A 13240-nucleotide genomic window follows, 5' to 3' on the forward strand; every position below is an offset into this window, starting at 1 on the left:
CAATAATGTGCAACGACTCTTGAACAAAGGCGTTCAAGAGCTTAGATCAAAAGCAAATGGATAAGCAAGGTGTATAAAGAAAAGCATCAATGGATGATTGCATGCCGAAAAACAATCATGCATGAAGGAATCAATCGGCCGTGGAGATCACAACACAGGCCAACAAAATGAAACGTGTGGTAGCAAGGCAAGGCTTGGCAAAGGAATGCTAGTGGCCAATTTTGACGAGGATGAGGATCAAGAGCCATGGAGGAAGTCACCTTCAGACACCTTGGCAAGTAATGAAGCGCAAATGAAAGGTCTCTAACGTGTTCAAAACCGTTTTGGGCAAACACTTAGAACATGAAGGTCGTAGAGATTTAAGACGATAAGACAACATCAATATCTACAAGCAAAAGGGAGCGCTTCAAAACTAAGAATCTTGTTGTGCTCCACGTGAATGAATTCTCTTATTTTGAATTTCTGCAATTCATTTAATTGTAAGGGCATCCGAGGAAAGGAGGATGGGAATAATATAAAGACCATTCGAGTACTCTTATTGAACAATCTATCGAGAAATATCTCTACCAAAGGGGGAATGGTGGACCCAAGAAGACAAAAATAGTCAGAGTGGCCTACTCCAAAGAACATTCATGAGATGAGATCTTTCTTAAGGATGTGTAGCTACATAGCCCTACTAAAGCCTTGGACAGCCGAAACCTTCAAAGTGTTGAATTAAAAGTACAACACTTACAAAAAGATGTTGATTGGTGTTGTGCATGAATGTATCTAACCTTTTCGACAACCTACACAGGAGCATTAGTCTAGGAAAGAGGATGTAGGTTGCAACATTTATCACAAGTAGGTACAATAAAATGCTCCTAAAAATTTGAAACCTACGTTTTGCTTAAATGTTATCACAAGAGATAAACCTAAGAAATGAGAAATGAGAATCTAGAAAGAGAAAAATATTGTTCATGGCGGTGTCTTGCTTAGTATTCGAGGGAGCCAGAGTCAAAAATCGAACGTAGATATTTGAGATGATAAGGCAACATTACTATCTACAAGCAAAAGGGAGAGCTTCAAATCTAAGAATCTTGTTGTGCTCTAGGTGAACGAACTCTCTCATTTGAATTCCTCCAATTCATTTAATTGTAATGGCATCCCGGCAAGGGAGGATGGGAATAATAATGAAGACAATTTGAATACTCTCATTGAACAATCTATCAAGAAATATCTCTACCAAAGGGATAATAAGAAGACTAAAATAGTCAGAGTGGCCTTCTCCAAAAAATATTCATGAGATGAGATCTTCTTAAGGATGCATAGCTACATAGCCCTACTATAGCCTTCGAGAGTTGAAAGCTTCAAAGTGTTGAATTAAAAGTATAGCACTTACAAAAAGAAGTTACTGGATGTTGTCCATGAATGTCTCCAACTTTTTGACAACTTACACTAGAGTATTAGAGGATGTAGCTTGCAACATTTATCACAAGGAGGTACAAGAAAATGCTCCTAGAAAATGGAAACCTATGTTGTGCTCAAATGTTATCTCAAGAGATAAACCTTTAAAGAGTAAGTAATTAGAAATGAAAAGCAAGAAAGATAAAATATTGTTCATGGCAGTGCCTTGCTTAAATTAAGCAAGACGGTAATTTGGAAAGTACCAAGAGTCATTGAGGGTTTGATGGCACCCAAGAGAAACTAAGGTTTTGATGGCACCCACATTTGGGGGCCATGGTACCAAAAGACATAGTTATATTGGCCAATTTACTTAGATACTTGAAGGAGGTTTCCAATTGTACCTTTAAGAGTACAAAGGGAAACTACATCATTAAGGGATTGTAAGGAATTGAGCGTCGGACTTACCACCCAATTGTTAATCTATTTCAGCTTGGTAAATTAAAACCAAAGGCAATATATCTCTTAACGTATTATTCTTAAGATATCAAGAGGTATGCTAGCATAGAAAGGTAGTTTCAAGTTGGTACAAACCATCTGTTTATATCTATTTATTTTTGTAAGAGAAGTTCAATGAGGTGCACGAAAAAGATAACATGGACAATGAGAGGACACTAACAAAGCTAAGTATTCTTACCCTTCCTTTTGATTATTATTTCATTAAAAGGGACAAATAAGTTAAAATGAACCTAAGGGATTAGGTTTGGATTAGAAGCCTAAGGGTGAGTGGTAAGATAGCAAAGTAAAGAGACCGAAAAAAAGAAAGAAAGTTTATTAAAAGTCTTTGAAAGATGAGACTTTGAAAAGCCTGAATACAATGAGCTAAGCCTCTAAGTGAGCATCCACACCCAAGACAAATACAGCATACTCGTAATCCTCGTAATGATAGAAACACCAATATATAAAAGATTCTCTGACCCCATAGAGAGGATGGAAGCTGTGGTGTTTCATCACTGCAGTGATTCTCCAAAAACTCACACAGGGGTCGAAGGTGTACGAGGTTGCACAGGCATAAAACTTGTGGTCTCCTAGTTGTGGCCTTCTGTCGGACAAGTGCCTTGATCATCCCTATTGATCGCGCCTCCAATCTGGTGACCATGGAGGAAAGGTCCCCAAGCATGCTCTATGCCTCAACCCACTAGCAAGTCGAGCATGTCACTCGCTCTAGACCTCGGACATGTCATCTCCCTAGAGTTTGCTAATCCATGACGTCTAGATGGAAAAACTCAATGATCATGCTTTGAGTGAAGTCTATCTATATACCCTGGTCTCGGCTATGTTTTGAGGAAATACGCCCTGCATTAGACAGCCTCATGAAGGAAGTCACGAGGTATCTTTGATCTGGGTAGGACAGGAAACTTGATAGGGGTTTGATACCATCCCTAAAGAGATGGAGATAGCAACCTCAAGTCTCATAGTGATCGAAGGTTTTCCACCAAGGATGGCTAACACATCCAAAATGTCAAATAAGGAAATTATTTGTAGCCAAGAGTGGTGAGATATGGAGGAAAACGATTAACTTTGTGTTGTTTCGTACCTACAGTTATGTTCTGTTAGTGAGCTTAACACAACCAATTCCATTAAGTTAAAGATGACCTTAATAAGGAAATTGCATTCCCATGGTACCCATTATGTTATGCACTAATTGAACTTGACTAAAACTTTCGGGGGGAAGGGGGGTGGGGGGGGAGGGTCAATCCAAATTCTGTTCTTTAAAGTTAAGGTCACAATGGATGTTCTTTAAAAAACCTTTCGAACGAGTACCCATGTTGTACAGTTCTAAGTTAACTTGACCTTGAAATTTTCTTAGCATTCCCACTAGTCACACTAACCATTAAATTTCTACTCTCTCTTCAGAGTCCTTCAAGTACTTGTTTTGGGAGGTTAAATTTACAAGAATTTTAACAAGCCGTTAAGAGATTTTAGTAACTAGACTCACTAAATGCCAAGGAATGCACACTTATGTGAACACTCTATGAACGGCCTGAACTAGTGCTCCCTAATTAGTACCGGAAGTAGCCCCTTAAAGGTCATTGCCTAGGGGTAAAGAGATACTACAATAATTCAAGTGTAGGGAGAGGGGTCAAGGAACCTTAAAAACTCTAATACCTAGGTCTTAGGGAGCATTGAAAGGGCACATCTAATGAGGTGTAACCACTTGTGTGGTCACATCCCATCTTCTTCCATTAAGGAATCTCCTCTCTCTCATACCATCACCTAGTAGTACCCACCCAAAGGAGCACATAGGATACATCCTACACACATAGTTAGTCGGCCTAAGGTACGAAATGATATAGGATAGGGAAAGAAATACCCAGAGTAGAGGTCATAGGGGCACTAACTGCAGCATCAACACTATAAGAGGGCCTGGTAAAAAACCATAAAGTCCTAATGTATACACAAATTGGGTAGAAATCAGTAAATTGAGGATAACCAGATATTTTGGTTCACTACAGATTTTGTGTTCATCCTAGCTTTGCACTTTTGTTAGTTTTATTCAACCTTCTTCAATCTCACTTTGTGTTCTAAGATCCTCACAGCATACACCCAAACAAATGCAAGCACATGCACATAAGTGGATGCATGCACCTTGCATGTGCCCATACATGCGTCTGCATCTGCATGTGCACGCATGCACACAGATGCACAAAAGCTACAATAGGACAATACTATAGCCACCATCATTGCATTTGATAAAGATAATGATAAGAAACCCAGAACGTACATATCCTATACAGCACCATCCCAAACATGCAAGCAATAAAGTACCAGCAACATCACCATGCCTAGATCATCCTAGCAATGTAAGATGAAAGTCCTTATGCTAGTAAAATGCTCACCAAGTAACAGAGATATATGTGCACTCTCACAAAATAAAGAAGCAGATATCGTAGTGTCGTGGTAAAAATCAAAGGGCCAACAAGAAAGTATATACCTTGATGAATCCAGGAACATTCCCAAACTCATCCTCTAAAAACACAACATAGTGCAGTTTCAATCTCACGAGAGTCGCTCATAAGATTGAAAACCATAAACTCCATCACGCATAGCAGGGACTAGCTACTATGACATCCCCACTGACGTCATCAGCGCCCAACAATGGGTGTAGACCATAGTATAAAAGTATGCTCTCACACATACAAATCCACACACCCACACATACTTGAGCATCCATTTATACAAAGTCTTTGTACTGAGTTTCTGTCGGCACTCCGAAGGTGAAGGGCAAACTCAGCCATGACGAAGGCTAGTACTAAAGGAGAAGGCTAATCAAAAGGTAGTCCAAATCTCTTCATTCAAGCTACAACTACTTGTGAAGTCTAAACGATTTCATTTTAGTCTCTCCCAAACGAGCATCTAGATCTAAATCTAGTTGACAGGGCAACGCACCATTTAAGATAGAAAGAAATATCGCAATACCAGCAGGCCGCAACTTGGACAAAAACTTCACAAGGTGAAATTTGCATGTCCGCTAATACGGCAGAAGCATATACCTTGATGAATCCAGGAACATTCCCAAACTCATCCTCTAAAAACACAACATAGTGCAGTTTCAATCTCACGAGAGTCACTCATAAAATTGAAAACCATAAACTCCATCACACATAGCAAGGACTAGCTACTATGACATCCCCACTGACATCATCAGTGCCCAACAATGGGTGTAGACCATACTATAAAAGTATGCTCTCACACATACAAATCCACACACCCACACATACTTGAGCATCCATTTATACAAAGTCTTCGTACTGAGTTTCTATCGGCACTCCGGAGGTGAAGGGCAAACTCAGCCATGACGAAGGCTAGCACTAAAGGAGAAGGCTAATCAAAAAGTAGTCCAAATCTCTTCATTCAAGCTACAACTGCTTGTGAAGTCTAAACGATTTCATTTTAGTCTTTCCCAAACGAGCATCTAAATCTAAATCTAGCTGATAAGGCAACGCACCATTTAAGATAGAAAGAAATATTGCAATACCAGCAGGCTGCAACTTGGCAAATATTTGGCATTTTCTTCAGACACTCATACTGTTTCAGGTACATCCATTTAAATGTGCAGCGTATGATGAACAATTACAAAAATTGTTCATAGCCTAAGCTTTGAAGAATTCTCGTCACTCCTTGACACTACCTCTCCTGATGATATAATAATCTGGCAATGCCAAAAAATATATAAGGAGGATAATCAGTGGGCAAAAATTGAAATCCCTGTCTCTGCTCCTAGTGACCGTGGACAGTTTTAACAGAACAGTGTGGCTTAATAGCACGCGTCTCCAAAGAACATACACAATTATCACAACAAGAGACTTGGTACAAGTCCAATCACAAAGGTTCGTATGGATCTTGCATTAAACACAGGAAACCAGTTCTCAATCCTTGTTTGTAAAAGTAAAGTGTGAAGCAGAGAGCAATCTGTGACGGTCCACATGAGTGTAAAACATGCCTTTTCTGTTTTCAACAGAGAGCTGTCCACAGACATTCATTGGACAGTATACCTCCTGAATCTTTATGGTTCATACAAGCTAATCAGCACACATATTAAACAGGAGCGGACACAAATTCCCTAACCATGCACATGAGCATCAACATATCTTTTTTGTTTCTTTGCAAAAATATATATATATATCTTTTTTGTTAGACAAAGAGCTGTTAACAGATGAAGGCGACGGTACATCTCACATTTAGTCTTCAGAATCCCCCCCCATAATACAAAGAAAAGTGGCATTCCTAAGAGAAAACGCATCAATCCTTGATCAAGAGACTGTTTCCAACTAGAAAATAAAGTGCCTACCCTGTGCTGCTGAGCTACCAAGTAAGCTTTTGGCAATATGAAGGGATTGGCTTGTGTCAAAGGCTGTTGATGGGGTTCACTGTCACTCCATTTGAGGATCTGCAAGGTTAAACAATATCAACAAAATAATTTATGCAAAATCCCTAGAAATTTGGCATGTCGGTAAGGCCACATACGCATGGAAACACACAATCAATGTAGCAGGAGTTTCAAGCATTTGCACATAGCACAAAGTTAATGTATCGATCTGGTGGCAATAGTGATGCACCCTCAGCTTGAGCATCTGCAACACCAGCTGCATGTGGAAGTGAATCATGAGGGTGTACAACTCCAAGCGTCAAAGCTTTGTCCCAACTATTCACAGCTGGATCAATATCCACTTGTGCCAAATGCGCCTCTAGTCTAGGGTCGAAGGTATTGTAAGGTGCTACCTAGCAGATACAAGTGATTTGAGCATTCAAGAAAGTGTTATGAAGTACTTTGGCATGCTTCAAACTATGGCATGTAAAACTGATGCCTTGATATTTTAGTAACATACAAACATTCACAGATATGTTTTCATTCAATATCAAACTGCTCAATACACAGGACTGTTGCCTCCTCATTCATACACTCTGGTGTAGATGGTCAACTTTTCAAGTCACATTACAAGAAGAACTACCAAAAAAAACAAAACTGCCTGGCCTTGGAAACAACCATGACAGGTAAATCAAAAGCACGACGTACGATTACAAAGCAATATATTGGCAGCATGAAAAGAGAATTGCCACGATGGGTAAATCAGAAGGAAAAGGAGCGATTACAAAGCAACATATTTGCAGCATGAAAGAGAAATGCATATAAGGTCGGACAGCCAAAATAGGGATTGTGAAAGAAAACAAAGATCAAGAGCATGTAACGTGTGGGATAGGCTCCAAGAGTCATACCATAATCATCCACAGTAGATATACCTCCATAAGATTAGAATATACCCAATCTTACAAATTCAAAATTTAAAAAAAAAAACAAAAGAAACAAGCAGAAAAAGCAAATTTGTAAGCGACTTTAGACAAAAATAAAAATAAATGATAAAAATTTGCTTAGTAAGCAAAGTAAGCTTATGTTCTCATCATAATCCTCCGAAATAGAATCATTCCACATAGTGGACTGTCTATCAATCTCATCTTGTGTGGAAATAAAAATTTGGTTACAAGAGCCTCCAAAACTATGCCAGGCCCCCACAATAGCTATAATCAATGGTGATGAAGGCATCTGATATCTGCAGAAGTCAAAATCCACCTAGTGTTATCAAACCAATCAAGGAAAAATCCTTCCACCCTCCCTCCTGAGAGTAGGAAGAATCAGTGTCTCCCAAGCCACCCTGGCTCTAGTATCAAAAGACTCAGCTGTCCAATGCACCCTCATGACTAGCACCAACAAGAACAAACCAACCAAGCAGTGGCTAACCACTTTAGGGGAAAGATCCAATGTGGACTTAAATTTGGGACTTTACACATAATCATACACACACAAAGCCAAAAGCTTAATCAAGACAAAATCAAAATTTTGTGGCACATCAGAAATGAACTTTACAATGTTGCAACTAAGCATCTTATCATGATGTGGTGGAATTCAAAATTCAAATCTCTGAGTGTATCCCACTCCTACTCAGCAAACAACGATGTTTTCATTTTAGACAAAAGATACAAACAAGTCAAATTATTTGTGCACACAAATGCACGTATTTTTTCACAGTCCTATATATGCCACTGAAAAGATTCCAAATTTCTTTAAAAGCCTTTTAAAAAGTCACTGATTATGACAGTACCTGTAAATTATGATTTTCACCAAGTATGAGTGGCCTTTGATTTACAGCCAAGTAAAAGACGCATTCACGACAATTCGCAATGCATATACGGATGGTACACACAATCAATTGCACCCTTTCACAATGTTCAATACACACCACCTGCCAAACAAACAAAGCTGAAGGAGTCATCCAACTCAAAGATGTGGAATTCAAAAGCGTAGATAACTTCAAGAACCCAATTCAATCAGAAGTTGGTAGAAGGGTATTACCACAAAACTTGAGATTTATGTTATTTATACATCTCAGTACCTTGAAAGCTTTTGATATAGAATATTCGCACTAAAACCTGTCCTACGTCTAGCTATGGTGCACACTCAAAAACACGGATCAAGTTTTAGAAATTCTGCAGCATAATGTGTTAACTTATGTTCAACGCTATTCAGATAACATTGCATGTCCAGATTCGAAACAATTGTCACATAAGGGCAAACAACAGTCACATGCCTATGGACAAAATGCATCTTACCTCAAGTGCTATGTATGGGATATTGGAAACCATTGCACCTACACAATGTTTACACAAGCAAAAAAGAACAAAGCCTAAAACTGGCACACCTTGGTCACTAGAACTATTTTGATATGTAGATTCAACAAAGCCAAGGTGACAGTTCGAGATCTTCTCATGAGGTACGTAGTTTTCTGAGGTATATAGGCGTAAACTGATATACAGTTGTTCATGTGTGCGTGCGTGTGCGTGCGTGCGTGCGTGAACTCGCACACGCACACAAACACAGAGACTTCACTCACACCACATGTTAACTCTAGTGTTAAAAAGATTCCTTGCGTAATTATTCAAGCTAACTTTATTTTCCATGAAAATTTTGTCTATTACATATGAAGAATACCCCAAGAGCAATGCTCATGGAAAGAATACATTATGCATACAATGAAAACCCTGACAACTTCCTCAGTAAAGCACCAAGGTGAGGCTGAAAATGCCATCTCAAACTTGTGGTGGACTCGAGAAATGGAAGCCACTCGACTCCCTGAGAAAAGTAATCGTCCTAGCAGATGCCGCCCAAGAAGACCCATGCAAGCTCACGCAGATGGCCATCAAAGTGTGTACAATGTCTGTCCAACTACTAGCCCATGTGTGAGAAGGGTGAACTTGAGAGCCATAAAGAGCATTTGTGCATCTCGATCTCCAAATATGCCACAATGAATGCCCGCTAAAATCTCCCAAAATGTATCCATGAGGCATGTGCAGGTCTATAAGGAGTGTGAGGAACATCATGTAGAAATGACTCAACTAGAGACCAAGAAGAGTCATGCCTCATAAAATATTTGAGGCCCCGAAAGAGAGAGCCAAGCCGATGAGCCCTGGGTCATGAATAAAGGGGAGGAAATAAAAGTACTCAAAAGTCTAACAATCCCCTCCTAGAAAACCCTCTCATGCATGCAATCCCATAAACAATGCTGAATGGACTCCTCAAACAATGCTGAATGGACTCCTCAGTAGAAAGGCAACGAGGGCAAGTAGGGACTGGTCCAAACCTAGACCCCCACAAGTTCACTGCTATCCCTTCATGAATAGAAAGCCAAAAGAAAATAGTGATTTTTCTATTCTTGATTTCCAAAGTCTTCTCCAAAAAGGATTTTGTGTAAGAAAATAGTACGCAGCGGAAGATAACAACAAAACGCAAGTACACGATGGAAAGCTGGAGAGAATACAAAAATTCTGATATACCAAACTGCTGATACAACTGATGGTTGGCTGTCCACCCATGCGCTCTACAGACAGAGCTTCGATGGTGATCTAGACAGATGCTGGACGGAGGACTATGAGCGTGAAGAACTGGTGATCTGATGATAGGGGGTGGCCACTTATATAGTGTAAGTGGTTGACGGGCGGTCCTGTAATAGGCAGTCGGCCTAATAGACAGTCGGCCTGGAAGACCAGCCGACCCTTCAGAAAACATGCCGGCGGGCAGATGAAGGATCGCGCATAGGTCATACCGTTGGGCCTGGGGCTACCGGCAGCCCCCGGACCCTGCCGCTGGGTGCTTTGCCCCCAGACCCCCCCCGGGGGCCCTCATAACCATCTGGTCTACTCTAAGACCCCTCCAGTGTCTAAACTGGGGATCCCTCCCAATATCCGATACCCATCATGGCTTCTCCTCATATGGGGGCCTTACAACATTGGGTACACAGAATATTGGTGGGTTACATGAGAGGTGGACATTTGAGCTAACTCTAACATTTTGTAGGACTCTCCCAATTCTAGCTCTAGAGGGCTTCCAACCCCTAAGATTAAGCTGGAACATTGTGGCGTAGCTAGTCATGTAGCGAAAGAAGAAGAGGTTTCTTCACATGGTTTCTTGCATCAATCCATTCCCACTTTCAGGGGTCCCACTACCATCATCAACCCAAAGGAATGTGATCTAACTTTAGGTCTAGGTACCAACATGAAATCAAAAAGCACTGCTCCACATGACCCAAAACCCTGACATGTCAAAAATAACGTCCACAAGGATATCCACATCCCTGGACCTGGATAATCTACCCTAGAGAGGATATCGGAAACTAAGTCATCCCCGTTTGAATCTCTTTAAGCCCTATAGGCTATGACCTGAAGGGGGATACCTGATCTCGTAAAAGCCCCAAACCAGGTAGAGCAATAGTAAGACCTGCCATCTACGAAAACCCAATCCAAGGATAGGGTTGCATCAATGTAATCAATTCTTATTCCACTTCCTCTAAGGCGACTTACCAACTGAAGCTTACGGTCATCCAGAAGCTTTTTAAAATCCGTCCAAGAACCCACAGAGAAAGCGAGTCCTCTCTCCCATCTAGACCACTGCATGTAAATAGAAGTACCAAGAGCTTTGAGATAAACATGTCTCGAACCTCATCGTGGCTAGGCTAGAACACCATAACATGGTTTGTGATTGGATATAGTGTTCTTTGACCTCAATGCTGTTATTTAGCAAGGTTTGGTGCATGATTCCAACCAGGCGGTTGAAGAATGATACGTCCCCCACCTGCCCCCCCCCTTCCTCCCTCCCCTTCCTCGCTCCCTTTCCCTTTCTCTAAAAAAAGGGATTTAGGTAGGGGGTAGAGTTCCCAAACTTTGGAATCGCTCCCACATGTGCTTCTAGTTGTTCTATAAGCTTTCATGATGACTTTAATTATATGCATCTATATTGTATATACCTTTGTAAGACTAGAATATGTCCAATCATACAAATTTAGATTTTTTGTTGTTCTAAAGTCCAAAAATCTACACGGAAAATAAAAGAGAAAACGAAAGAGAAGAAAAAAGAGGGGTCAAAAACTTCTTTGAAAAACAAAAGGAAGACATACTTAGCAAGCAAAGCAACGATTATGTTAGATGATATCATGCCATATGTTGACGAGGGTGGCTGCATGCCGAATACGTTTCCCTTCCATCACCCAAGTATTCCAAGCTGTGATGCTGGCCAGTGTCTCTCCAACACCATCCTCCGGAAAGAACTCAAGTCATGGCAAGAGAGAGAGGTCGTGTCCTAGATATCCAAGTGGGTGACACCCAGACAGTCTATCTTATAAGCTCGAGAGACCACCTCAATGTGGAAAGCATGTCATCCCTCTATCGACCAAGTTGCCATAACCTAGGTGAAGTGCCATCTAGTACGTCGTATCCTGCCCACAATCTTGAGGGAGCATTGCCCTCTAAGCCCCCGGACAACTCCACCATTAGTGAGCTATCGTCTCAAGGTCCTCACTGCCACAACAGCAACACACCTCGTCCACCCTCATTTGCTCCAACATGGGCCTACGGGCAGCCCTCCATGAGCAAACAGCCAAAAGAAATAAGAGATCCTCAAATGGAGGCTAGTTCAAACGACACAAGTCCAAATCTTGGTAAGAAACGCAACAACTGCTGCTAAAGCTGATGCCACTCTCGTGACGAAGCTCGTCTACCAATGCAGGTGGTGGAGAAGAAGAAGGGCATCTTCGCCACTAGCTCCTCAAAGTGCCCTACCTTGGATGGCCAAAACCACTCACTTGGATCCCAATGCACCTCGCAGAAGGGTTTGCCCTCCCATGACCAAAGATGCCACCACGAGAAAAGATTTGAGATCGGTGGTCAAAATCTGCCCCAACCAGCCAACTACTCTAGTCCTCTATCAGTCCATTGAGTCCGAGACCATATTGTCCCATGAGTCTTTGTCCCCTCGCACAACTCCATCTAGAGTACACTACGCAAGCTAAAATAAGACGATCGAGTAGCGTTCATCATGGTCCTGCCATAGGTAGAAGACTCTAAGAGAAACTCCTGTCCTACAGTTCTGCCCAAACAATTTGGAAGGTTTGTGGCTTCCAAGGGTCCGGCCAAGCCCTCCCCTCCATGCCTCCAAGATGGCCTCCTCGCCCCCCTGAATCTTGCCACAGCCACCTCTCAAGTGGCCAATCTCAACCTCCCCTAGGCTATTATGGGGCTGCGTCCATGCCCCCAAGGATCTAGCAAGGCCATTGTCCCACTGAGCCCACCCAATGTTTGTGCTGCCCCAATGTGCAACCCTATTGGTCACAGACGTACAAGTCAAAATCAAGAGCTCTCGCTTGGACTCATCTCTACCCTAGGGACTAACACGAATGAGATTGCCTGAGAGATGCCATCACACTCTCATCAAGCTCCACATCATTGGCACCCTTCCCTAGGAGAGGAGCCTCCATGAATATCCATCAGTGAGACTTCTACCATCTCCTGCTTGTGCCGAATATATTCCTTAGAAGCCCCATCCATAGTAGGAGCTTCCAAGGCTCAAGGCTTAGCGCCGGACCCCTTACTATAAGCTTCCCCAAAATGCCTCTACTCTCCATCTCTATTCCATGTACCATGTGAGCCTGCCCACAAAACATTGCTTACTAAGAGCCTCAACCGCCCCATGTACTCGTCGTGAAAGCACCAACTAAATGAGATCAACCACACCATCGCCATAGGGATCTAGTTTACCACCAACACCTTCTTGCCAATGAAAGCCCGGCTGAGCTCTAATAGAGAAGTTAACACTAGGGCAATTTGCTACTTTATAGAAATATCTAGTCCCACCTGGCAATCTAGGTATCTTGTCATCTACCCCTAGAGAATCCAACAGAATAGTGCCCCACAATGTAAGCTCCCTAGAACCTATACTAAAACCAACCAACTTGTTCCAGGTAATTATGGTTCCCAA

The 13240-nt window shown here is 41.7% G+C and overlaps 1 protein-coding gene across 1 annotated transcript in view; it reads right to left on the minus strand.

The window, feature by feature from the left end:
* The window catches only part of LOC147901427 (uncharacterized), a 51295-nt gene that overhangs the window by 11874 nt on the left and 26181 nt on the right, over positions 1 to 13240 (minus strand). Inside the window, exons 2-3 of the mRNA XM_087376486.1 lie at positions 12069 to 12157; positions 8040 to 8180 (exon numbers count right to left, since the gene is read on the minus strand). Of these exons, the coding sequence (XP_087232612.1) occupies positions 8040 to 8180; positions 12069 to 12157 (230 nt within the window). The remainder of the gene's footprint in view (positions 1 to 8039; positions 8181 to 12068; positions 12158 to 13240) is intronic.

Source organism: Dipteris shenzhenensis, chromosome 6 (assembly GCF_047967505.1).
Source record: "Dipteris shenzhenensis isolate YYH24624 ecotype China chromosome 6, Dip_SZ_1.0, whole genome shotgun sequence".
Taxonomy (NCBI): domain Eukaryota; kingdom Viridiplantae; phylum Streptophyta; class Polypodiopsida; order Gleicheniales; family Dipteridaceae; genus Dipteris; species Dipteris shenzhenensis.